The sequence below is a fragment of the Babesia bovis genome, chromosome 3 (assembly GCF_000165395.2).
Source record: "Babesia bovis T2Bo chromosome 3, whole genome shotgun sequence".
NCBI lineage: Eukaryota > Apicomplexa > Aconoidasida > Piroplasmida > Babesiidae > Babesia > Babesia bovis.
The window spans coordinates 1,523,235-1,549,694 of record NC_010575.1 but is presented as its reverse complement, the minus strand read 5'-3'; the positions used below and the strand labels follow the sequence as shown (position 1 = coordinate 1,549,694).

The following is a 26,460-nucleotide window of genomic DNA, read 5'->3' as shown; positions in this document are numbered from 1 at the left end:
TTGCCCTTAGATTCCCGCCGTATCAACGGACCACATTGACAGAATGTTACCAAATATTTTAAATAATGTTTATTAACAAAGAAATATTACTTTCCATACGTAGTGACCACGGAATCAGGTTGTGCGGTTGCCTCCAGGCACCATAAATGAACGCGACTAACATCCACTGCTGGCATGCACACTTGATTGCAACCTTTACACATCAGGGTGAACTCTCAGTGGTAATATTGTGATAGTGCTACTCTGTTTGCTACCGCTCTTTTAAGTCCGTTCTGCCAGCCTTCCTTTGGGGACCGCGTCGATCCCAGGTCCCAACAAGAATGACCGATGCACTCAGAGATTCCAATAGCTCTGGCCACTGAGTGTCATAAAAGCCTAGCTCACAAATGCAGCGTTACGTAATAGCCAATTAACTGTAGTATGGACTGAATAGTACCTATGGTTGTCTTACGATACATAAGACTCGTTATGTGCATCTGTGATACATTAATGACACTGTAGCTGGCACATAACACCCAAATGTTCATATGTCACAACAAAGAAATATGGGAAAGGTTAAGTCGTTTTTCAAAGTGCTTTCTTGCCCCAAAAAAACACATAACACAAAAGGTGAGGGGCGAAAGCGTTTACACATTAAACTAAGTAACCCAACAGATGCTAAGAAAAATAAAAGTGACATTGGAGCATCAAATATCGAATGTGGAGATAATTTTAAAGAGGTAACTGTGGAGAATTTTTTATTCTCTACACCAACTGTCGCAATCGATGTCGTGGAGAATCATGGTACAACAGCGTTTGATGATCCAAAGCATGGATTAGACACTGATATGCTGTTATTTCAACGACAATGTGCATTAGTACAGGCTTTGTGTAATACAATTCGATTGAAAATAAGGCATAACCTTATTGTTTCACTGGTCTGTTTACAACAAAGGACGAATAAGGTACATTTACTCAACTATTTTATTAAGAAGGTCGTTTTTGTATTGAAAAGAAATCAGGAAAGAATTGCAAGGTATGTGTGTACATTTGTATCGCTACCGAAATACAGGTATGCAGTGATTGCTATTAGGCAACATAAATTGAGCTCAATAAAATACCAGGCCATCCATGGCGCGGTAACAACCATTTCCCAGATAGTATTTTGTAAGCAATACAAGCTAAAATACCAAGGATTAAAGGCCCTTGTATTATATGGTCGCAATAGCAAGTTCTCTGGTACTGCTCTTGAGAACAAAGTATTGGTAACTAACCATAAAGACTCGAAAGTTCGGGCAGGTTGTAAAGCAGTGTGTGAAAAGTCGTCAGTTTCGGTCGATGGCAATGTTGCTAACGTTAAAACGTTAGCTAACCCACTTACATCTGATCTTAATGATAACGATAAGCTCTTGCATTCCACAAAGAATAACCAAGCAGGTGCGAACTTAATGACTTTTACCAATACATCTCAAATTAAAATCAACTCATGCTTGAAACCCACAACTTCAATGCCTAATTCGCCACCCACGGACATATATTCAAGAGAAAATGCTATGACTAAAAAGAATATTGGTTATAATTTGTTTCAAAAGGCGATCAAAAACATCAATTTTTCCATGCCTGCAGTAGTAGAGCAAAAGGATAATCTCATATGCGACCTGGAATTTTTTACCGCTGAACCTTATGCATCATATGTGAAAAAATCAATGAGATGCTCAAATAGTCAACACCATGATAACAATTTGTAAGATACTGAAGAGCGTTTCATTTAGCCCAAAGGCTATTGAACGTCTGGAAGCGCTCGCCAAGAGTTATATGAATAAGAATCTAGTTATATCAGTAACAGGTGGAGGGTGCTCTGGATTCCAATATCATTTCAATCTTGTAGAAGATACTGAAAACCTGAGGTTTGTAATCACAAATGATATACATGTGTAATAGATGCATATTCGACCGTGAAAAGTGTATGAAGGTCTACAGTGATGATCCTAGTTTGGACCTTATCGCATCTTCCACCATAGATTATGAAGTGAATTTGGTTGGTTCTAAGCTTGTGTTAAACGACATTAAAAACGTCTCAAAAAGATGTTCTTGTGGTAACTCTTTTGACCTGAAAGACTAGGAATAGAGTAATATATTTGTTATGGAATGGCCTTATATACGTTAGATAACAGAATGGTATTCAATATATGACCATTATTTGATTTGCATATTATGACATTACATGTAAATGACAGACAGTTTTCAGTGCTATTCAGTACCCACGTGATACAATGGAAAAATTTATAGTTTTCTTATCTAGCACTTATAGGTTATCCGTTCCCCATACAGTTTTCAAATATATATAATGCTAAATTTGCTTATAATACGTTTAATAACACCATAATATATATACCATAGCTATGTAGATTAGAAGCTACATGTTATTCCCACTTTGCTCACTTCCATGATCCCCATCTAAAATATTAAAAGATCTTTCATATTTCTTGAAAGTTTATTTACATTAACAAATAGAGTTCCTATAGGGTTACAACCACCATTCCTAATAATTACCGTGGTGTATATTGAAATATACCATTGCCCAATAATCTATATTGTTCAGTTAGTAATGACATTTCTGGAAATCAGTCGTATATCAGTTATTCATACGTTTGCAACTCCATACTAATACCTATTTTAATCGACAAGTAGCGAAACCATTCCTTTGTGTTGCGTACGGAAATTTTCCAAACGCCCTATATACATATGGATTCTTCGACTTTCCTTATATTGCAAATATATATTGAATGACATTTTGCATTAGTACATTGATATATTATATGAAGCTACATGTTTAGCTAGACTGCTTGTAAGTAGTTTAGACCAATGTCTATCATATTTATCATTAATTTCGCCCATATCAATGAATGATAGTATTCATTGAAGTTACATTATTCCACGGAAAGGACTGTTACCAATACCTACCAACTCTATGTGAGATGCTAATGATACATGCATTACTATGGTACAGCTGTTTTCGATTTTTGATGAAGGTATGTGCATTATTACATTTTTCACGTGCCAATGACTTATGGAATACACCCCATGTATATATTATTACAAACATAGTCTAAAAGATTAAAATTCAACATCTTCATATTCTTTAACGACCTTAGACCATGATTCAGGCAAATGATCGAGAACAAATGGTGATTTGGTGATTGATTTGGACAGTGATATTATACGTCGGATTTCGGCAAGATCAAAATCTTCTTCTAGACCCTTCAAAGCACCAAGAAATCTTTCCAGCATATGAATGCGAGTTATCCCCTTGCTCTGAAGCACTGAATCGTAGGGTTGAGGTGATGATTCCACATATCGCAATACACCACTATCCTTGGATGATAAAAATGAAGTGTAATCCGAAGGTTCAGGCAACATGCTCACGTAACAAATGCCAGTGTAGAAGAATATAAGATCCTTTGGAGTGAATTTATCAATCTTGGTTAACATCCCAATGGCACTACGTACCACAACATTACGCAACCTGTCTAAATGTTCAACTGGCAATTCCGTGGTGTCGCTCTCACTGCTATGTAGTTGGGCTAGTCTAGCCATACTGCTGGGTTCAAAGAAGGAAGTATTGCGTTCTAAATGTGGCAAAAGTGATTCAAGTACCTTGCCCAACATACCAAATCTTGAAAACGCCCATACAGATCTAGCCAAATGGCGATGGAAGATGTTGTTCACAAGCAGCGGGTTTCTCAACTCCTCTGAGACCATATTGAGGTATTTGTCGTGCACTACCCCAAGGCGGCATAGGCTACATACGTTTGCCAATTTGTTTGACATTGGGGTTTGGTCATGCAGTTCCATTATACGGTGCATCAAAACTGCGATTACTGGGAAATCGAGCTTGGCAGAATCCCTTTCTGCACGTTCAGCAAAGACACCCAACAGATCAGAGACTTCATTTGAATCGAAACTCTGAAGCTCGAATTCCAATTGTGGCAATACTGAACCACCACCGAAATTCACCAAATCATCACACAGTTTCTTCAGATCATTGCATCGTATGCCAGCTGTAACTATAGTCCACGGTTTTAGTATAGAAGCCCGGTACTTCCTCAAGTCCAATAATTCAACATCAAGTGTTGCTTGATGAGATTCACCTTGAAGTACTTGAGCTCTTTGCAGTATTCGTGATATGTTTCTCACAAGACCCAAACGATTTAGCACAGTTATAGAACCAAACACATGTTTATCCTGTAGACGTTTAAGTGTTTCTTTATATACCTTTAAATTACGTAGTCCCTGAAGTTGAAGGCTAGTATTCAGTAGCTGAACGCAGTCCGAGGCAGTGTAATCCACCATGCGATCAATAAATGTCTCTATCAATGAATCCTCAATGGCACGCTGTCTGATAAATGCGGGTAATTTTGAATATGCGATTGCAATTTGTAGAACCACAGAAGGTGGGAACTTGTGGGCGTTGTATGCCACATTATGCTCCAGATGAGGTAAATACGTTTCCTTAATAAAGTTTTTGGGTATGGGCTGCCTAACTACAATATTTGTATCTGTATCCTTCTCAGTAACAGACGTAGATGTGGATCCAGTTGGAAGATCCTCATTGGGCTGATTCGGCTGTACATCGGTATTTTCAGTTGTACGTAGTGAAACAAAATTTCGGACATGAATACATCTATTTTTAAGGCGTATATCTTGTGCCTCGATGTTCTGGAGCAAGGAATCTATCCTTGAAACTGAGCATTTCCTACACGAATCATCAGCATCACTTTGCCTTATGGAAGTAAATCCATCTTTTCTTGAAAAAGACACACCTTTAACACACTTATGCCATCGTATAGATTCCCTATGCAGTATATTATAGCGTACAACCTTTTCAATGGTACATTGTTTCAACATTGTATGCATCACCGATGAGACTCGAAACAAGTGAGATACATATGATTTGTTTCGGATATTTATACAATTTCGTTCCCCCAAATATTTTTTATGTGCGATAGTGTGTATAGAAATAATAACACATCGTTCGCTGCGTCCACTACCAGGGTACTATGATGTTATTAGTATGCCATACACACCCGACTAGAACTAATAGAGTCAATATATAACACAATAATTAGAATCCGTACATGCGCAACATGTATAATACAAATGGTCGCATATGTGCCTTGAATATATAGTATTGATTTGCAACAGAAGCTGAGGTTACCTACAGCAAAAGCTTAATATAAGCACCATGTAGTAGTCTATAATTCTGTGATCATATTTAGTTCTACTGATATCAAATATTCCACATGAGATTTTGACCATGCTTAGCAATTTGGTTTTTAGGGGACGTTCATTGCAAAAGAAGAATTTCTAATAAAAATCGGTTTAACTGCGAAAATAGCGCTCAAGCAAAAGGTAACAATAGAGGTATATCGACTTATTAACTAGAGTAGTTTTGATAAATAGTGTTGTATGCCATATATTTGCGATAATACCATTGTTTTATACTATAATGTAATCGAAGAATAAGACACAATTCTGCATTATAGTGGCATGTGTCTATAAATTTATATAGCGAACTGACTGAATAGTGTGTTATATATTGCAAAAAAGATAGCACATATTAATAATACGTCTTGGATTCTGGAATTCATCAGACAAGTGGTATTATACGTATCACATAGTTCCGAGATATATATTTATCGAACACGTGGCTTCCAGTTTTATTAGAAATAATATAAATATACAATAATCAACGTTTGAGCTCTTTGGATTCAAATAGAATTATAAGATAAATCCCACTAGTATGTCCAACAACGTTGACGTGATACAAACTTACTGGAGTTAATACAAAATATCCAATATCTTATTTAGTAAAATTTTTAACAATGATGCACAAATTCCCATAGAATCTTGTCACTACTGTCTAATACACCCCGCTACACACCGTGGTAACATGTGTACACATTCCAACGGAAGGACTGACAATGCACCTAGATGTGCTTATTATGTCTAGAAGGTCCACTATATAGTGTATTAAAGACTTACTCCCCATCCTGCAGCGAGGAAATTTCTACCAGTCAGTTACTACCAAAGATTCCATAAAACATCACCAATATGATAAGATTGCTAGCAATACCAGCACTGCTCTGCAGTGGCTTCTTCGTGGGTGGAGGAGTATACGCATACCTGTCTAAAAGGTCCCTGGTATCACTCATTATGTCCTCAGTATTTTCTGGGTGCTTTGCCGGTAAGTTAGATTCTTAGGAGACACACTATGCAGGCTCAACGTACGTCATGATTGCCCAGCCTGAACGTAGTATTGGATTCTGCCTTGCAGCTACAACATCGTTACTGGCACTAGCATTCGGTGTCTACAGAATGTTCCTCGTGGAACCAACTTCGGTGGGTTATGGAAACCATCTAATATTATGTGATGCACATAATGGTCACATACACAGCATACGACCAGTTACTATCATTCACTAATACTGCAACAGACCGCCAAGAAACACGTGGCAACAACAATATACAGTGTTGGCCTAGGATCGTCTTGTTTCTATATTGCTGTCCTAGTGGCCAAGAAGCTGTTCGAGACACAGGCTACAATACACCTGAAAGGGTTGTAGAATACACGGTTCCATGCAACTAACTTATGCCGCATATAATTTCTAAGCGTTGCCACTTCAAATGATATCTATCACATAATTGCACAGCAATTAAAGTTCGGCAGAGTATATATGTACCTACTGGTACCGCGTGATTGAAATACCCATTAAAGGAAGATGATGGAATACATGGTACAACCAAGTATCGGGGTCATACAATGACCTGCCAGTCAACATCATCTATCGGCCGAAGTAAACCTGTATGCCGTATTTAAGGCGCCTGGCCGCAAATAAATTAAAGGCTGGAATATTGTGTGTGTGTTTCAGCCAAATGTGCGATCTGATGTGAAGGATGTCTAGGTCTACCACAAGCCCAAAGATGAGGTAGACAATTGCAACTGTCCAGAGCAACCATGCCCAAAATATAAACGCTAAACGGATTGAATAGAGTATTTGATTAACGGCTTTAATAAGGTCCTTTAAAGGTTTTCCATCGGCTACTTCCTTCAATTGCTGGAGGAAATCGGAGCACTTCTTATCACTTTGCAGAGTAGAAGCTTCCTGATATGTGAATCCAAAGCGATACAGTGCTCCAAGGATACGCTTACATTCAACCACATTGCATTGACATCCACCCTTGTTGTTTATTTTGTGGCATTTCTGGCCATTTAGGCAACCTGGGCATCCATGGTTACAATCAACATCCTCAAAATACTTAAGAAATGCCTCCAGATTACTTTGAAAATCTTCGATCATATAAATAACCCATGAAAGGTAGCATTCGATATGGCGCGTGGCAAAGACCGTGTATACTGACCATGATATAGAACACAGGTATTTAGTGCAGGAACTGCATTTAGATATATCTGCTGGGCTTAAACTGCAAAGGCTATCACAAGTGTCCTTGATTGAAGCTGTTTGGGTGCAACATCCAGCTAATGTTTTCAAGGACTTCGTAATTTTTTCTGGATTAGGTGTTCCCGGATACCCAGTTATTTTTTCTTTCCAAAGTTCTACCAATGAACTATCCTTTGAAAGGGGCGTATCATCGCACAACCCTCCGACACCACAGAAAAAAGCAAACATGTCACCTAGACAGCGAGGTGTTCTAAGTGACCCAATGCCAAGAAACAACACCAATTGGTATAGGCTTGCACCATCGGTCTTGTTTTCAAAGTAGAGAGATAAAATTACAGAGAGATGCTCCCCTTTGCGTTCGGGAGTAATAGTTTCCAAGTTACCTAAAAAACCCATTGGTATTGGACACCACTGAGAAGGTGGGACGTGCTTCAAGTGGGCACAGTAGGATTTGGGCTCGGATTCGTCGTCGTTATTTTCACATTTGAAGTCTGTGAGTTTATCACATAAGTAACCTTGAAGGGGGGAAGACTTATTAGGATCTTTTCCGCATTGATCATGTTGAGCACCTGGAGATTTTGTATTCGTACATATCCACGTTTTTGACTCAACACATTTAACTCCCTTGCCATAAGCACAATCTTTCCATCCGTATCCATCTTTGTAGTTCACTTGACACTGTTTGTAGAGGAATCCTAATTGGAAATAGAGAGCATATACTACATCCCAAACCATGACAACCCAGCTTCTGGCGGATGATGGATAATAGAATTTGAAGTGTTGATTGGCGTATAGGTCGTGAAGAAAAGGTTCAGGTGTCTGATTAGGGATTTCTCCGCTGGATGCATTTTTAAGAATATTAGCATTCTTTCCAGAAACAAGCTTTCCTTGTATAGACAACAGCACAAAAGCTGAGTAGTAGCATGGAGGTAGTAAGTAGTAATCGGCGGTGTCATTACTCATAGGGCACTCAGTGGTTGTAGGTGGTGATGGGCAACACTTTCCCGAGGGCAAATAACCACAGACGCCATCATCCCCGCTAGCTTCATCTTCTATGCCAAGCAACGCACCCAGTGACCCGTTTCCCACTATCACACCTACCGGAGTGTAAGGTAGTCCTAATAACCAATACAGTAGCTCACAAATAGATTCGGGGCGCTTTGCTTCATCTGCCGTTTGGTTGTGTTTTTCCTGAGAGGCCTGAAAATACGATGATGAACCCATGTAAAGCCTTTGGAGAGGCATTTCCTTGCCCTCTGCCTGTTTTTTTTCCTGTGTTTCTCGCGTTTCTTCTTCCTGATCGATGGTACTAAATGCAGTGTGAATCTCATTAACGAATTCCGCATATGTTTTCGGTTTGTTATTTCCTTGCGATGTGGATTTCTTACCCGCTATGCAATCTTTCAATTCCTTGAAACAGTCGAGAAGTGTGTTGATAACACTTCCATTACATTTGTTAAGTTGCGTGTTGTCAAAACCTATATAGGCCAAATAAGTGCATAACGCGTCTGTTAAACCAGAATTTAAATTACAGTCCTTCCAGTTTCTATCTTTAGCATTATCGGAGCAATTCCAGTACAAGTACGTTAAGCAAGAAAATATTAGCGGAATACAACCCAGTAATATTTTAGCGCAACGTTTTTTATCTGCGTTTTTGTTATTAATACAGCATTTTGATATTGATGAATAACAATAAGTATAATCCCCGTTGGCCAACCCACATGCAGCTCCACTTGGACATTTTCCACATGATTTTGGCGTGCAATTAATGCAACCAAGAAACTTAGACAACTTCTCTCCTAGTCCTTTAATAAGCGCTTCTATATAGCTAGAAATTTCACCAGAACCACTATCACTGTTCATCAACAGTTCAATATCTGGCCATCCATTCTTGATTGATGTATCGCCATCCTTTCTAAACTGCAAAATCAATGTTTCAACTTCCTTTGCAACATTCGTAACACATTCACCAGGAGAACCTGCAACATAATATCCATCAAGTGCATAATACATACCCGATGTTTGTGGTTTTTGACAATGGCAACCTGCAACAATATATAAATCACTAAGCATCATAACATACCGTCATTACCCGTCATGCATATGACCCAATCAATAGCTTCCTTAACATTGGTAGGGCATTGCGTCAGGCATTTCTTACCAGCAGCACCAACGGAACCCGCCGAACATTGTGCAGCCATAGTGATACTCAATTGTTCATTAAAAAACACACTGACGTTACAGTCATAAACGGAACAACACGATTACGGTATGCTAGAATCTAAGAGCAAATAGTGATACTATTGCATACTACTAACGCTATGTGATCAACTAAATGATGTCTAATACGTCAGCATAGAGTTATATGTCAATTCTAAATGTCACGTAGAACCAACAACACAAATGTGGGTCAAACGGGGCACTGGGACTGCAGAAACCTAGATCACCGCACAGATCATAACCTGATACGTTGCGATAGAGATACACATGTGCTGGGTGAACTGTATAAAGCAGTGAAATAGGAGTGACTTATATTCATGGTGTGGGGGATTGTCTACTTTCCATTTCCAAAAGATTGATAGATTCAGTATAAAAATGGTTCATCATTGTCACTAGATAGATCTCATCCTAGTAGGTCTGTGGGTGAGCTGAACGGGGACCCTGCTATAGCCCTTCCCACGGCATTGTGGCCTGTTTTTCCCACTTTGCATAACCACATAACAACTGATATCGTGGACATAATGCGTGTCTACCGTGATATAGACCCAGCACTCATCGTTCCATAACCACCGCAATCAACGATCAATAAACAAACAGTTGTACATAGCCATCAGTGGTGTACTCCATATATCCATTTTAAACCCCGCATCAATCCGGAACACTGGGTCATTATAGTCACATGAAAAAGTCGCAATAGCATACAAAGCTTTCTCAAGGATGTACTGGAATATCCTGTACAGGTTTACAGCACACTGGGGTCAACATTGACGATTTTTATGATTGTTCCTCTTTGACATGCGATGACCATATGGGCATATCTACCACATCGCGCCGATCAAATGCCAGTTATGTGCCCTAATAGTGTTGCAGGGTTACAATTAAAGTACGCGATACATCCTGGGAACGACATCGCGTCCATGTGTCACTGGAATCCATCCATGCATTGATGACGGCACATTTGTCCTTGAATTCCCACCTTACCACAGGGCCACATTGACAAAATGTTGCCACATATTTTAAATAATATTTTTTTAACAGTTTAGCATGACATTCAATATGTAATGGCCACGGAATCACGTTGTGCGGTGACATCCGGTAACCCTATATGAACGCGACTAACATCCACTGCTAGCATGCACACTTGATTGCAGCCTTTACACATCAGAGTGAACTCTCAGTGGGAGCAGTTTGATAGTGCTACTTTGTTTAGTGGAGCCGTGTAATCGCTGTTCTACCAGTACTCCTTTGGACCTTCTATCACAGGTCCCAACAAGAATGACCGATGCACATAGCGATTCCAACAGCTCTAGCTACTGGGTGTCATAATAGCATAGTGTACGCATTCAACGTTATGCCATAGCCAACGAGCTCTATTATGGACTCATTAGTGCATATGGTTATCGTAGTAATAGTCAATCATTGACGCTACCACCTCTTACTCTAGTTGGCTTCCACTAGCGTCCATATGGCAGCTGCTAATTTCTTTCTGTTCCTTATTATTAATTTCATATTCTTCCTGACTGTACACCTCTGGTCTAGAAGAGCTAACCAGCTGTTGGTATCCCAGCTACTGTCTGAGTTTGACTATGACGACCAGCACACTATAACGTTTATCTTGGGTAAGCCCGGTGACGAAAGCCGGTTCCTGACGCCGCTGCTAGAGCTGCTCAAGGAAAGCCCGATCATTGCTGCTGAGGAATTGACCATACGTGCACTTATTCTGTCGACCAACAGACAGCATGATGGATCTACAGCAGGTACCAAGCCAGGCATTATAAACACCAACAATAATGCTGACATGGAACCCACTAACGACGATAAAGTCCTGAAGGAGCTCGACAATAACGGGATGGAAGAGGTCTGCCAACGTTACAACATCATGTGCACAGTGGTGGATGCCTTCCAAGAGAAGCACCCAGAGAAGTTCATCGAGCACATGCAAGCGGTACCTCTGATAGAATCATACCTCATGCGTGACAAGAGTGACCTAATAATAACGTTTGACTACTTTGGAGGCGACGGCTCCACAACGGGTGTTGCTGCCTATGTCGCTGTGACAGCTCTCAAGAAGAAGATACCTGACCTCAAGGTGTGGACCTTGAGATCATTCACTGCGTGGCACAGGTATTTACCCATCTACTCTGTGCTGTACCATATAGCAAGTCGTCCATGCTGCATTCGCGACGCTTTATTCAAGTCCATTGAGAATGTCCAACGTTATCCAAGTCAGTACTGGTGGTATACCCCGGTTGTAAGGATATTCGATTCCTATAGCTATGTTAATACTTTTAACGTGTTGTCGTAGTAGTGCTGTGGCAGGCCTGAAGTATTCTGACCGTAGAGTTACTGTGTAACTGAAAACGTGCAGGTGCTATTGCTGATCATTGAACTACACAAACAGTTAATATCGCATGGTAAATCGCAAACTATAGAAGGTGAGGTATATTAGAGATAGTTGGACACAGTAAATGGTGCTTAACAGTGATAACAGTTATGTAATGGTAATATATCTAACAATACTTTAAGGGTGATTATGCGAATAATTGCACTGTGCGATAAAAAGTAAACGTTGCTTATATTGTCGAAATGATTATAGTATTAATGCTACTGGCAGCATGTCTAATGCATATGGTACGCATTGGTGCTAAGTGGTTGAATTCCAAAAGTACATGATTCGTTTAATGTCATCAATCCATTCTGGTTTTCAAAGTAGAGACTGTTATCTTCTCCGGTGTTATCATATGAACCTCAGCACCCCAACCTGAAAGACAATCTCGATCAATAGCGGCCATGAGACACTGAGAAATTGTCTCAAAAAGCTCAGATGGCTCCATATTGGGGCGATATAACGACTCGCATATACCATATAGCTGTTCTGAGCAAGTTCCGACTACCACAAAGTCTTTTGCATTGCACGGTGCGCCAATCAGATCAAAACAATATATATGTGGCGTGTCCTTATCAAGTCCCGCAACAACCGAAGAGACGAACCAAGGCCCGAAACGGCGAGAATATAGCAAAGAGCCGACCATATGAGCTAATGTTTTAACTCCCATATTTTTCTCACATCTCAGAGCATACATGTTAGTTTTAAACTCGATTTCCGATTTCCTGTATATCATTAAAATAAAACAAACGAAACCGACATAGTTTGAATATCAGTAGCTAAGCCACAAGCCGCGAAATATGCTGTATCTGTAACTTTAAAGGCCTTGGGAAAGTTCGAGCTTATTGTGTGCTGTCCATTCATACCCAGACGTTTATCACATGCGATGGCTACGCAACCGTTGCCTACCATGGCGACAACGGCGCCTCCGTTGTAACTTTCGATATCCCCCTGGCATATTATCAAAGTTAGATTAAAAAGCATATACAGTAATACAACTAGTTTTATTCGGAAAACCTCTAAACAAGTTAACGACGGCATAAGACATTAAAATGAATACAAATGTAAAATGTATTGTACGGAATCTAACAACAAAGTTAAAACGCTTTGTCACAAATATTATGCATATGTAATAACAATTTGACGCTGTAGATAGAATCACAGATATATTTAACAACAATATCTTACCATATATACGAGACTCTTGCGAATCACAACGCCCTGAGAAATTCCGTCGTATTTATGTATCTCAGGTAAGCTATAAAAATAATATGTGCGAGTACATATATTGAATTTTTGCCTATATCAAGCCACATGTTCAACTCCTACCGAGGCGCGATGTGTGGCCAACTGTGGCGAGTATCATTATCCTTCAAAAATGTAAACTGTTTCAATGTTTTTGGTTTACGAGTTTTATATTAGTAATAACTATTAGTTCGTGTTGTTGGATCTTATATGTTTAAAGATAGTCCATATTTTGTATAAACGGTTAATTAAATGAAGCCTGTTGTATTATATTGTAGCTCATAGGCATTTCAGTACATTTTTAATAACCGTAATAAGGTTCAAGTTTCAACAACGCTAACCGAAGACAATTAGTATTCAGGGAGAAAATTTGTGAAACGGAGGGACGTATAACTCATTAAATGAAAACGCCTTAACTATGTACACATCGAACAACAACGTGTATGATTCCCGTTATAATGCTTTAATTGAGTTTTAATATTGTAATGTACGTACCATTGTCATCAATGGCATATACACATTACACATTTGCTCCACTAGTAAATAAGTCGAAAGATTTATGCCGGTAATTGTGATTGTTTAATGACGTAATTACGATATGTGAATTGTATTAATCGGTTCATGATTGTCCTTAAAATATAAAGTTGGAATCCTATCACTTCATTATGAAAAGATAATATTGCTCGAATAATGTGATCAAATTATTCAATTGATTGAAAAGACGTAGATATGGAACGGTGTGTCGTGGATTTTCAATGATAAATTTCTAAAGATGTTGTAAACGTGTGAGAAGAGTTTGTTAAAGAAAAACATATATGGTATCAGTGTGTAAATGAGTCAACAGAGATATTAATTGTAATGCGGAAATTAATTACATTGGCGTAAATATTAGGTCAACATTTTCACCAAATAGGCTCTAAGATGGTTAATTAGAGGCATATCGTGTCTTCACTTTGGTATATTTTGTATAAAATTTGGTCATGTGATTCCATGATTGTTTTACATCGTTAACCGTTATGTTGTCAAAGTTGATAGAATTGGCAACACCTACTTCATCATTCATACGTAATGATTTAATGTTCTATATTTGGACGGTAATACTACATCAAGATGCCTGACTTGATGAAACGATCGTATGTCATCCTGATTGCAGTGATTTTAATGCAAACATTTAATCAGTTATCTAAAAGTGCCAACAGGCAATTTGTGGACCGTCTTATTTCTCAAGTTGGAGACGGTGAGGATGTTACAAGAATAGCTTTTATTATTGCCCATCCAGATGATGAGTCTATGTTTTTCACTCCACTATTAGAATATATTGGTTCTTGTCCCATTATCAAAAATATCCATCTTGATTTACTATGTTTGACGAGAGGTAAGTGACTTATTAAGATGGCGTTATGGGAAGCAGGTGATTACATGGGTCAAGGTGACCGACGTACAAAAGAAATGATGGAAATATGTAGAAAATATAGCATGAATTGCATCATAGACAATGATCCATCGGTTAAAGATGGCCCAGATGATTGGAACATTGAAGCAGTATCGCATAGGGTGGAAGATTTCATTAGATCAGTTAATGCTAAAATGGTTTTTACATTTGACGAACATGGCGTTTCTGGTCACCCAAATCACAAATCTGTCCATAAGGCAGTTAAACGGATGAAATCACGTTACAAAGATATTCGTGTATGGTGCCTTAGGTCACATGGGATACTTGTGAAATATTTCCCGCCATATGTCATTGTAAAATCGTTTTTAAATCCGCCTAGTATTAGCAGATTCTCACCACTAGATGTTGGACGTAATATGGCTATACATAAATCACAACAAAGATGGTACACCATTATGTGGGTACTTTTTTCCTCGTATAGTTATACCAACACATTTGATATAATGGTGGAATAACTGCGGCGCAGCTATTGACATTGCTCATGTTCGTAGTCCTTGTAGTCATTATCCAAATAGATCTAGTTTTGATAGAAACCCGATGGAGGACCTCTGTATTTATGAGTCGTTGTAGTATACTTTTTGTCGCTGCCATAGATTGCCGCAAATATAGTTAGCATTGTTAAGAAATTTAGTATTAATATGCTTCCAATTTTCAAATATCCAAATGAATATTTAAATACACCACATCCGGATAACAGACAGAAACAGTTTTGGAGTAGTTAACGAAGAGACACAATATGACAATCAGTTACGTATATAGCTAAAACACATATTATGATATAGAGCCGTATGCATAAATTCTTTGATAAAATTTGTCAAATTGAATCACATGGTTGAACATTAGGTAGGTAATAAATAACAGACATTCTGTATCTTCGATGTATACAACCCGCAAACTTCAAATGACCTAAGGTATGCTAATGGGTTGGTATATTTGTTCTATTATGGTCCTTTCTACATATATTTTCACGTATGGGAGACCCCATCCATGTGATCTATTCAGTATCTCTAATATTTATGAGTTAATAGTTCATTTGATAGGGGCAATAACACCCTAGAATGTACAATTTGTATTTCTATGGGAGATGATTGTACAACATGCCAAATATAATGAAAAATCAGAATATACGAATCGCAAAAATGCCCACCCAATTATCTAAAATGTTCGATGATTCTTTAATAATCGGTTAAACGATGATAATAAATTGCGCAGAAAGCACCACAATCGAAATGTTCTGTAAAATCATAACTTACAATGAATTTTTAAAATTGGGTTTTATGCTTTCTCAAATTCCCACCAAATGACTTTGTGAAACCAACAGTATTGTGGCAAAAAATCATATTTCCTGTCTAAATCACTGCTAAATAGTATCTCCATCGCATTAATAATGGCACTACACTGCTTTTTGATGATTGTTAAAAAACCTTAAATTCTACCATGAGAGTAATGAGATAATAATTTCGAACATTAAGGTAATATCGACAAGATAGTGAAACATTGGCTAAACTGAGCTTAGATGAATCATGTTCTAAACCTTTTGATGTCATTGATATATATATATATATATATATTTTATAACTGCACTTCACAGTGGGAAAGATAAGGTAATGCCCAACTATTGAATTTTGCGAAAAACGTAAAAGGTAATTCTGCAATTTCAATTTTTATATAATATTGTTATTTTGTGTTAAACCACCTAATAATCAGAGCAAATTGTTTTGGAATATGCATTATTTTTTTAATTTTGATACCCTATGATAATCTCACATGAATGAATATTTGTGACAAATAACGTCTATTGATTGCTGAAGGGTTTATAAATCTCAATCATTCATATATCATCCATAACCATCTTTATAATCACGGTTAAACATTAATTTGTTCCATCCCCATCTTAAAGAACTTTGCAATGAAAGCATTTTCTGCAATGCTGAGTTCATATAACTTACGTGACGTCTTGCTGACATCTATGTATGGAATCGGATATACTGAAAATAATAGATATCAAGAAATGGATGCTGTATATGAAATAGAACATGTCTACAATAGTTAACCATTAACATTTATATTTATTATGAACATAAAAGAAAGTTTTAACTGTGAATAGACACTCCATGTAGCACAAAATTGTGTTTTTCTTTGCTAAGTAAGATTTTAAAAGTGTTTTCACTTCTGCCATGTAAATGAAAACATGTGAAACAACATTAACAAAAAGTATAAGACCTAGTTTTAACAACCAAGAATTTCCATTGGATTATATAACATGTAACCATTCTGATCTAGTTGTAAAATGAAATTACTTGATGAAATCAACTATATATTGTTTCGACTAAGTGAGGTACGTAATGGCGCTTAGCATCAAGAATGAGCAGTGATGTACGGAAACCCCCTATGACAGGATCTACATATATGTATTTATCTTTCACGTGAATTATAGCCCCTGATCCTTGGTGGCCATGATACGATGATACCGATAAATCGGCCCCCATTTTATCTAAACTGTCATCTACTAACAGTGGTCTAATTTGTGGGACTTCATTACCACTTTTAACCACAAGATCACAATTGGCGATCTCTAACCCTATATCATCCTCATCCTCATTACCATCAGTCAGGCCACTGGCACCCCCACCATTTTCGTATATGAAGTTGTGGAAAGACTCCGTTCTAGAAATGTTATATAACTCCGTGAGAAATTCTACCAGGTTGTAAGGCATCGTCATAGGTATATGAGATGCTTGAATAGGAGCCACATGTTCCAATATTAAAAAGGAAGACAGTGTTGCCGTAAAGGTATTCGTATATAGTGGCAATTTCATCTTGTGACCGACATTACCATTTAGATATATGTTGAATCGTAACATATCATACACCATTTTTAACCTTCTTAAGGGCAATGATGCCGCTGATAAGAAATTAGCGTGCCTATGCAAACTTTCTATACAACACAAGAGAAAGTCTTCCTTCCATTGGCTTCTCATTAGTATCATATGAAAATGTTGAAGAATATCAACACCGGGTAAGCAGCTATGTTGGGTGTCATCAAACCAACTGTTGAATGCCTCTCGAAGCTTTTCGATATCATGACCCACCATACTATTCACGGTTTTGGATATATCCATCTTCGTTTTTTTATGCTGATTCGAATTGTCATCATTGGGTCCTTCTAACTGTATATCTGTAAAATGCCAGTTAACGAATGATATACATGAGGAGAGAATATGAGTTGCTTTCATGTCATGTAGCTGAGGTTTGATCTGCTTTTGAATTTGTAGCATTAGATGGAGCGAATATGGACTCCAATAGTCAAGACCGTGTATAGCTTCGCACATGCCAACTAAATGAGTCACTTCCAACTTTTCCAGTTTGTTTGCACATACCTCAGGGTCGAATGGGCAAGGGGGCATGATATTATATGCAAATATACTCTTCCTTGGTACATGTACACTCGATTGCCAGTCAATATTTTTGCGATACGTTCCTGTGATAGATGCGATGAGCGGTGCGATTATTTCGGACGTCCTTTGCTCAGACCTAAATAGGGCATTCAGCATGGCGCCAGCCTGCGCTGTTGTTATTTGATCCATTAGTCTCTCACAAACATGCTTCATTGTAGAGCTAATCAGTTTGCCGCTGATAACTTGCATACGTTTATAACTATTTTGGTCGGATCCACAAAGTGTGATGTTTTCCAACATTCTGGTGACACAGGTGATAAGCTGTTGTGATGTGGATATTGTCATGTTTGTAATATTTTTCAGTATTAACTGGTAGATATGCACTAGTACTGATGCATTCGTGAAACTGTCAAACCGTGTCAAGGCAGACAGTGATATGACCAATGAATTGACATTGGGCGTTCCCAAATCCTTGGACGAATACCTCCTGAGAGCCACTTCCAGCAAACGTGAATGCTTGAAATGAAGCTTATACAATCCCCAAAGTATACCAGAACACTGTGATTCAGATAAGTCATAAAACATTTGAGGATTGTTAACAAACATATCTGATATCCTATGAAGGAAATTGTTGCTCCGAAAGGTGGCTTGCATCCGACCAAGAGTTTGGATTGATAGTGCAATTGTTGACGCATTGATATCATCAATGTCGTCTGTATCCAGCTTATCAGCAATGGCATCAACCAAATCCTGGCTATGTAAACTGTGCTTATAGAGGGCCTGTAGCATGCCGCAGATATCCAAGCAGGTGGCTGTATGAATGTTTTGCATCATCTTTATCTCCATAACATGTAAAAGGCTCTCCACACCTCCGATAATATCGTTTCTGTTGCATATATTGGTAATACTGTTGATTGTTGTCAGGTCCACTGGTGTAATCAACAAAGCGTCAGTCAATGCCCTGACAGAGTATTCGTATAACATCCTAAAACTAGTTATATGCGATAGTCGTTTTACAATAGAGAACATTTCGACAAGCTCAGTTATGCCAAAATTAGTCTCTTGTAAATATCCGTATAATTGTATATACACAGCTTCTTGTGTGGATAACTTTTTTTCTAAATAATTTGCCATATCCTTTTTTACTAAATCGCACAATGCATCCACTTCTTTTGGAATGGCATTTTTATCGAATAAAGAGACAACATTTGAAATATAAAGCCTGGCGAATATAGGGTGATATAAATTTGCATTATGGATAAAATATTGGTTTATCCATGTATGGAAAGGAAACCCACGATGCCAATATTTTACCTTTAATAGATGGCTAAATACCAATGCAATTACATTTGTAGATATAAAACAATCTTCACTTTTTGTTTCATGGTCAATGCTAGGCATATGAGGCCCATGTAATATATTTTGCCCTCGTAAGCATTTACCAATATCCAATGGCATTTTAAACGTATCATGTTCCATGTAATCAGAACTATAGCCTGTAATGGTGCACTGTAAACTACTTGGAATTGAGGTATCTGCTGCCATACCAAGGGCGGCACCATTTCCATATATGGGCACATTGTCCACCGTTTGTCCGTCTAACGTAAACGAATTAGAACTGTTGGTTACACTTTCATCAATACCTGAGTCACCCACGAACAACCTTTTCCTTTTGAATTCCACAACATTGGCGGAATCACCACAAGATATATTTGTTGTATCAAATACCTGTGCTCTACTTTTCACAAGATCATGATGACTTTGAAAAATAAAGTTAGCTATATGCCTTTTAAAGCGCTTTTCTCTTGTCCGAATTATACCTTTGCTATTGTCTAGAAAATTGCCAATTGTATCATAAGATGTAGCTTCTTTCATGAAATTAACAATCTTTTGCGATATTGCTTCTATTAATAAATATTTAACCTCATTATTAGCTGTAATACACCTGAGATTAATCTGCATATAATGTATTATATTCATTCTAAAAAGGCGTACCTGGTAGAGTGCAAACAGATGGTCAAGTTGCATCCTTTCTATATACATTTGTAGAATGCTGTCTATATTATTGCGATAATAGTTAGCATTGTAGCCAACACGTGACAATTCAAACAAATTGTTTCCATGCTGATCTAACGCTTTAATAAATCGATTAGCAGCGTGCCTGCGAAAGCCAAGGAAAGCTCCTCTAACCAACTCTAACGCCAACTTATCATTCGGCAGCCTTACATATCTGAATGATCCAGTAAATGGTATGTCTAACAGCGGTGTTTTTTGCCCTTTCCAGTAAACCGTAGCGTTTTTGAGAATTCGTTTTGCTCGCATCGCCCCTTTAATTTGGGACTTCATCGTTGCCGGGTGTAACAATGCATCCTTCCATACCGTTTGTTGTTGTATTTGTCAAGACATGATTAGTCATAAGATAAATATTAGCGTGAAGACATTTTACATGTTAAAATATACGGCGGCGTTGTAGAAGCCTATATGATGTTACACATCAAAAGGTATTACACACATTGTTATTCTATTTTTAAGATGGGACGTTATTCTTTCGTATTGATTTACAAGTGATATTTTGCCATTCAAGATGATTAATATTTTGAAACTGTTTATCTTTACCTCGGTTCTACTGGGACATGGGTACGGAAAGAAGGCGAAAGATGAAATCCAAAATATATTATCGAATGCAATACACTCAGGAACCTCACATAAAACAGAGGCAGAGCCATTGGTACTTCCTTGGAAGAAACCTACTACAGTGATGGAATATATCGACATTTTGAAATTCCCCGACGACTCGGTACGCCATATATATTGAGATTCATAGTTTATTAGGAAATAATTAATAATCACATTTGCCAATGTCATTTAGAAGGTAAGTATACTAACATTCTCACGATAGTATATCAGAATACCAAGAGGAAGTAATCCATCATTCGACTGAAGGGGCTATTTGATTCGTATCGTGGCTTTCACCGGATATGTTACAGACATTTTTAATCCACGTAGGCAACATACATTCCAAAATCCTGAGTTTGTGCTCCTTTGTCAACCTGTATCGCATTTGTAGATATAAATGTCTACTTACCATGGGACAAATGTCCAATAGTGAAGTCTTGCAACTTCCCAACCTCGGGCATTCAATAATCTGAACAATTTTTTATGCATAATCAGATGCTTCTTCATACCTTTCTTTATATAAAAATGATGGAGTTAGTGGCGGCGGAAACTGGTCTGTCGATCTCTGCATATGGTGATAAGGCCCGTGAAATTCTATAGCAAATCGTTTGTCCATTAAGAAGTCTTTGGCATCAATCTTCGTAGTATGTTTGGTTAAGCTCGATGGCAGAATGGCAACGTCCACCATAAGTCCATCCTCGGTAGTGTAATCCACGTAAGCTTCTATTCCATATGCCTGATAGTACATAATAACGTTGATCGTAACTAAATACCTCTTTCAACAGATCCACGATTTCTATATTGTTCGCTGATGTGTTCAATGCCAACTGTTTAATACCGTCAACATAGATATTCTGCAAAATTATAGATTGAGTGCACTACAACTCACTCTTAATTTCACCACGGCGTCTTTAGGTATTTCTATTTTGTTAATATTCGGCGAAAGGTATTGGTATCCTAGATATGCCTGGTAAGCCATACTGAAGGCAATATTAAGCTCCGACTTCCTTAATGGTTGTAAATAAGACTAATAACTAATTAAGAGTTTTTTGAGCAACTTACCGCATACACTGATTCACTTTGATTCATATGTAAGTTTATATGTTGTAATAGTTTGACTGACGGTGGGTTGATAAACATCTCCAAGTTGAATATGTGGTTATACAAATTATCGTTGTAATAGTCCTTCACAGCCAAATTCCTAAATCACATATTACAATAGAAGTTTATATTTACCTTATCATGGTTGCAAGTTCTCTCGGGGTGAACTGTTGGACGTTTTGATATACCCAATTTGCCAGTGCATCAATCAGTTCCTTAGGGGGTTTGGAGTTGGTCATGGCTATTCGACTGATCTACACAAATAGTCTTAACAATCCACAATAACCCACCAGTTTATAGACTTCATATTTGTTAGTGAAGTCTTTGACATAAGGAAGCAACAACCTATATATATGTTGGAAGAGGTCTTCATCGATATGCTGCAGCTTTGCAAAGGATGAGAATGCATGATATAGCTGTTTTATCTCTATATCATTTTGCTTTTTGCAGTGCTCTGCTATATATTTGAATAGCTCTGCATCTATAAATTGAGTCTTAGTGCAAATGTGCAGGATATAGGCATAATTTTTAAAATCATTGGCTTCATGGTCATCATTGCCCAATTTTTCTTTAATCTCTACTTTTAACCTTTTGACATATTCCTCAATGATATTAGGTGGACTTATACCTAGTCGTATACACGATCCCATGATTGTAATTATTTCACTAGTTGTGAAGTCCTTATATTGTTCCGTATACTTTACCATTGCAGTAACTGCTTTGTCATTTTTGTAACGAAAGTAGTCTAATACTGCGAATATTGAAACCATTTCTTCTTTGCTGAACTTAGGTACCATATTCTCTAGTTTTTTGTAGCCAATAAGCTGCTGTGGCAGTTCGATACGAGAAAGATACTTCATATGTCTAACGACACTGCCGATAAGTCTTCCAAAGCACCAATGATCTCTGATACGTTTAATGATATCTATTGAAGCATCTGACTCCTTAGCTATACGACGTATTATCTGCAACAGAGCCACTGTCTTTGGAATATTTGTGTAAAACTGACTGCCTTTGGTGTCCCATATATGCAACAGTTCCTCAGCGCTATAAACATATGAATTTCCCGATGCTTCATTTGTATCATTATCGGTGCTTGTTTGTCTTTCTGTTTTATCCGAGAATAGATTTGGACTTATCTCGGTAATACCACCATTCATATCTGAATGCGTTCCTTTACTAGTCAGATAATCGTGAAAGTACTTATCCAAAAATGCGTCATTTTTACATATTCGTTCCTGTTCCTCCTTAATTAACTTTGGTATTCCTAAACGCTTATACGGTTTCCTATCTAAAACCTTTTGTGTTTCATTCAACGATGGCGGTTGCGGAATCATCCTTTTTTTAATTACATCGGCAACTGTGAGGGGCTTTTTAATAATTTTTGGTGAGACAAACTCGCTGTCACTTGGTTTTCTTTTAATTTTGAATCCAATGGAAGGCTTTCTTTGTTTGGGCTTATTTGGAATCTCGGTTCCGCTAATTGATTTATCTTTTCCATTTTGTTTGTTGGTATTTGTATTATCTGATTTTGACGCAAATGAAACCAAATTATCTTTCCATTTTAATTTGCCACCTCTATAATACGTGGAATTGATAAAATTAAGATGTGCCCATGGTACCTTCACGTAATGCGAACGTAGGAGTAACTTCGGGTGCCGCAAAGTACCTTCTAGAGTAAGTGCCGACACATGATTACTCCACCCTATGATCAATGGGACCCTGCCATATCTTCCACTGTAATAATAGATACAAAGACACAAGGCACACAAAAACAAAGCCGGCCTTCCACGATATAACCTTGATTTAGTAAAGGTACTGAAGGAGTATAACAGTTCACATATACACATCAACATAAATGTGCAGCCAAACATGTCGAAAAGCGCCCATAATTGTATCATCGCTTGGATGTTATATTTGCAGCTACACATTTAACGATTTATTACCTTCATGCTGATATATGCTGTTAGAAAAAAGATATACCATATAAATGTGCGTTATATTGTGATATAGATTATGTTCCTTTACTAAAAATGGCAGCACAGTGTTGTCATGGTACGTCAAAAAAGGTACCACAAATTGTGGATGATTATATGCATTAAAGCGACAATGAGACTTCCATATTACCTTTTCGTATTTGTATATTGCTAAGTGATACTTTAAATTAATGACATGAGGAAATCATCGGCAATGGTTAGACTGGGATGTTTTTGCGGTGGATTATGTTCATTATAATATATAATAACGTTTGAATCCTACTTTACACAGTAGAATAGTAAAATATAAATGAGCAATATAGATTGTCATTAACAATTGATGTTTTCGTAGCACGGCGTTGACATTAGATGGTTCTCGAAGTCCCTACTGTACGGATGTACACACTAGAACATTATTACACAAAGCATACACATTATTTACAATAAAATAGTACATGTGTACATTGTGTCAGTATATATTATAATCCCGGTGCTGTAATGTACCATGTATCTGGGGACCTACAAGTTCGCGCGTCGCTAAATCATAGCAGTTGTCAAATTACACAACAAAAAGGCTAACAAAATGGTGTTTGGCAGCCCATATTCTGACCAATACCCTAAAGGGGTTTGGGATAGCTTGAAGCGCAGCCGTCGTGGTATGGATGTTTTATCCCCGTTGACATCCTTTTTGAATTCCACAAGGTAAGAGCTGCAGTTGTTTCTTTAGGCAGTATTTATTGAAATGCAGGATATACAACCATGTACTCAAATACAGCAAGGGATACTGGCTGTTCAGCATTGCCGGAGGCTGTATGAGTTGTTATGCGGTAGGAAGTGTCTGCGATTATGTGTGGAGGAGAGTAAACAGAGGTGTAAGTTTCAATATTTCATGATAGCTCTTGTTTATGTTTGAGATGACTATATGTTTCACAGCGCCTGTACATTGATTTGCCGTACCAGAGCCCAGAAGAATAGTCGGCTAACAACACAATACTTTAATATTTATCGGAAAATGCATAAATAGTTAAAAATTGGCGTATTTGCGTTTTATGATGGTCAAATTCAATTGTATGGACCATCAGTAAGCAGTGATTGCCACAGTCCTGCCCTGCAGTGTGAGTCAAATAATGGAGAACTTTGTGATTAAAATTTGGCAAAAAATCAACTCGTTCTTTTGAGCAGTAATTGTTCTCTTTAGCGTGATTACAAGTTATGATGCGTAACATGAGGCGATTGCGGATGAAATATTCATGCATATGTGTATGCCTTTTGTTGTATCCGATGTTGAAGCATAGTGATCTCTCATGCACCGCCTGAGCGGATTTCCCCTCTAACGTGATATAACGAGGAATGTGGGCACTAAATATACTTCATAAACTCCAATTTGTGTGTTCATTGGTTTGTTTGCTGCAAACAGTGGTTTGGATCCATGAGACAGAATGGGTCATCCATGCGTGACCCGTAACGATATACCGGTCTAGAATTAATTTCCTGCATTTGTTGTTCTGCATATTCCAGAGGAGGGCCATAAGATTGCTGACCAGGGTAACCATAGATGACTGGGTTTGACTTGAGTACGATTTCCGGTCTATTACGGTTAAGCAGCTTCCGCATCAAACCTTTATTTTCTTTGCCCTTTGGCGGGCCTTCTGTTCTTTTACAGAATGGGTTTCCTACACTGGGTGTGTCGAGTCTTCCAACCGATATGTTCAAGAACTCAAGGTAATACTTCGCTCTTTTGTGGGCTCCCATGAATCCGTATCTAACACCGCTGAAGTATTTGTAGACTCGTCTGTTTGTTATAGGATTATCCCATCTTACTACCCATTTTTTACTTTTCGCCTTCCATTTCAAACCGGATATTGCTGTGTATATTGGATCTCGTTTGTTAGCTGGAGGCAAGGTTCCGTCTGGTCCTATCAAATCATCGATATCTTCCACAGAGTCACCATCGACTGTTGAGTTCACACTGTCATTTCCAGAACCTCTGTTATCCTGATACATGGCATAGTCCCTCGGGTCCCAATCATTGTAAATTATACCTGATTGTGAGAGATCGGAATGCGCTCCTTGTGGAAGGTATAAGTCACATTCGTTCTGGTAACCGTATTGTCCTGGCTTGCGTAGTTTATTGTAACCTATTAGACATCCATGTTTCGGAGGTGCGTAATGTATCCCAGACTCTTTCGGATCGGCGATTTGATTCAGGATGAAGGATCCTCGTGGTCCTGCGAGATGGGCAATGCTTAGGTGATCCTTCGGCGTGGCAATGCGATCCTGTGCATATAAGCCTTGCATACCATTATATGGATCATTTACCATACCGTCTACATATAGTTCTGTGTTGTTACTATACACTGGTCCATCAACAGCCTGCCTAGGATCATATGAGCTTGCACGTCCCATAATATTTTCTTGCTGTGTGTTTTGGCTGATGGGACCCATTTGTAACCCACTCGTTGCCATATTTTGATACTTATGCATTGCTAAATTTGGGATTTGTCGTACGTGTTGTTGTTCATCGGCCATCCTACACCCATAGAATATCAGCAATATTCAAGAG

The 26,460-nt window shown here is 38.1% G+C and overlaps 12 protein-coding genes across 12 annotated transcripts; 6 read left to right on the top strand and 6 right to left on the bottom strand.

Annotated features, from left to right (window-relative positions):
- Window positions 1-500: 500 nt before the first annotated feature.
- BBOV_III007130 (uncharacterized protein) lies at window positions 501-2,201 on the top strand. The gene is made up of 3 exons (XM_051767408.1): window positions 501-1,015; window positions 1,052-1,886; window positions 1,921-2,201. Exons 1-2 carry the CDS (start codon window positions 528-530, stop codon window positions 1,725-1,727), a joined length of 1,164 nt encoding a protein of 387 aa, XP_051623480.1. The 5' UTR covers window positions 501-527; the 3' UTR covers window positions 1,728-1,886; window positions 1,921-2,201.
- Window positions 2,202-3,086: 885 nt separating this feature from the next.
- BBOV_III007120 (uncharacterized protein) lies at window positions 3,087-4,977 on the bottom strand. Its single transcript, XM_001611791.2, has one exon. It carries the CDS (start codon window positions 4,894-4,896, stop codon window positions 3,097-3,099), a length of 1,800 nt encoding a protein of 599 aa, XP_001611841.2. The 5' UTR covers window positions 4,897-4,977; the 3' UTR covers window positions 3,087-3,096.
- An 876-nt stretch (window positions 4,978-5,853) lies between these two features.
- BBOV_III007115 (putative integral membrane protein) lies at window positions 5,854-6,645 on the top strand. Its single transcript, XM_051767154.1, has 3 exons — window positions 5,854-6,226; window positions 6,260-6,381; window positions 6,477-6,645. Exons 1-3 carry the CDS (start codon window positions 6,094-6,096, stop codon window positions 6,603-6,605), a joined length of 384 nt encoding a protein of 127 aa, XP_051623691.1. The 5' UTR covers window positions 5,854-6,093; the 3' UTR covers window positions 6,606-6,645.
- A 99-nt stretch (window positions 6,646-6,744) lies between these two features.
- BBOV_III007110 (variant erythrocyte surface antigen-1) lies at window positions 6,745-10,023 on the bottom strand. Its single transcript, XM_051767515.1, has 4 exons — window positions 9,526-10,023; window positions 9,458-9,487; window positions 9,164-9,421; window positions 6,745-9,088 (listed from the first exon to the last, which is right to left on the bottom strand). Exons 1-4 carry the CDS (start codon window positions 9,641-9,643, stop codon window positions 6,825-6,827), a joined length of 2,670 nt encoding a protein of 889 aa, XP_051623479.1. The 5' UTR covers window positions 9,644-10,023; the 3' UTR covers window positions 6,745-6,824.
- A 934-nt stretch (window positions 10,024-10,957) lies between these two features.
- BBOV_III007100 (putative integral membrane protein) lies at window positions 10,958-12,087 on the top strand. The gene has a single exon (XM_001611789.2). It carries the CDS (start codon window positions 11,128-11,130, stop codon window positions 11,965-11,967), a length of 840 nt encoding a protein of 279 aa, XP_001611839.1. The 5' UTR covers window positions 10,958-11,127; the 3' UTR covers window positions 11,968-12,087.
- Window positions 12,088-12,309: 222 nt separating this feature from the next.
- BBOV_III007090 (putative 20S proteasome subunit beta 3) lies at window positions 12,310-13,339 on the bottom strand. The gene is made up of 3 exons (XM_001611788.2): window positions 13,237-13,339; window positions 12,809-12,999; window positions 12,310-12,773 (listed from the first exon to the last, which is right to left on the bottom strand). Exons 1-3 carry the CDS (start codon window positions 13,237-13,239, stop codon window positions 12,350-12,352), a joined length of 618 nt encoding a protein of 205 aa, XP_001611838.1. The 5' UTR covers window positions 13,240-13,339; the 3' UTR covers window positions 12,310-12,349.
- Window positions 13,340-14,159: 820 nt separating this feature from the next.
- Window positions 14,160-15,221, top strand: BBOV_III007080 (putative N-acetylglucosaminylphosphatidylinositol deacetylase). Its single transcript, XM_001611787.2, has 2 exons — window positions 14,160-14,668; window positions 14,705-15,221. The coding sequence occupies exons 1-2, from the start codon at window positions 14,404-14,406 to the stop codon at window positions 15,199-15,201; spliced, it is 762 nt and encodes a 253-aa protein (XP_001611837.1). The 5' UTR covers window positions 14,160-14,403; the 3' UTR covers window positions 15,202-15,221.
- A 1,824-nt stretch (window positions 15,222-17,045) lies between these two features.
- Window positions 17,046-20,589, bottom strand: BBOV_III007070 (uncharacterized protein). Its single transcript, XM_051767232.1, has 2 exons — window positions 20,140-20,589; window positions 17,046-20,100 (listed from the first exon to the last, which is right to left on the bottom strand). Exons 1-2 carry the CDS (start codon window positions 20,488-20,490, stop codon window positions 17,056-17,058), a joined length of 3,396 nt encoding a protein of 1,131 aa, XP_051623478.1. The 5' UTR covers window positions 20,491-20,589; the 3' UTR covers window positions 17,046-17,055.
- Window positions 20,590-20,658: 69 nt separating this feature from the next.
- BBOV_III007065 (uncharacterized protein) lies at window positions 20,659-21,283 on the top strand. The gene is made up of 3 exons (XM_051767608.1): window positions 20,659-20,941; window positions 20,977-21,016; window positions 21,052-21,283. The coding sequence occupies exons 1-3, from the start codon at window positions 20,729-20,731 to the stop codon at window positions 21,096-21,098; spliced, it is 300 nt and encodes a 99-aa protein (XP_051623710.1). The 5' UTR covers window positions 20,659-20,728; the 3' UTR covers window positions 21,099-21,283.
- On the bottom strand, window positions 20,989-23,957 carry BBOV_III007060 (Restriction endonuclease-like superfamily protein). The gene is made up of 8 exons (XM_001611785.2): window positions 22,212-23,957; window positions 22,057-22,175; window positions 21,883-22,021; window positions 21,710-21,847; window positions 21,594-21,674; window positions 21,330-21,556; window positions 21,230-21,289; window positions 20,989-21,194 (listed from the first exon to the last, which is right to left on the bottom strand). Exons 1-8 carry the CDS (start codon window positions 23,850-23,852, stop codon window positions 21,074-21,076), a joined length of 2,526 nt encoding a protein of 841 aa, XP_001611835.1. The 5' UTR covers window positions 23,853-23,957; the 3' UTR covers window positions 20,989-21,073.
- A 493-nt stretch (window positions 23,958-24,450) lies between these two features.
- BBOV_III007050 (Ubiquinol-cytochrome C reductase UQCRX/QCR9 like family protein) lies at window positions 24,451-24,913 on the top strand. The gene is made up of 3 exons (XM_001611784.2): window positions 24,451-24,599; window positions 24,646-24,769; window positions 24,831-24,913. Exons 1-3 carry the CDS (start codon window positions 24,481-24,483, stop codon window positions 24,870-24,872), a joined length of 285 nt encoding a protein of 94 aa, XP_001611834.1. The 5' UTR covers window positions 24,451-24,480; the 3' UTR covers window positions 24,873-24,913.
- A 371-nt stretch (window positions 24,914-25,284) lies between these two features.
- BBOV_III007040 (AP2 domain family protein) lies at window positions 25,285-26,383 on the bottom strand. Its single transcript, XM_001611783.2, has one exon. The coding sequence runs from the start codon at window positions 26,379-26,381 to the stop codon at window positions 25,290-25,292; it is 1,092 nt and encodes a 363-aa protein (XP_001611833.2). The 5' UTR covers window positions 26,382-26,383; the 3' UTR covers window positions 25,285-25,289.
- Window positions 26,384-26,460: the final 77 nt, after the last annotated feature.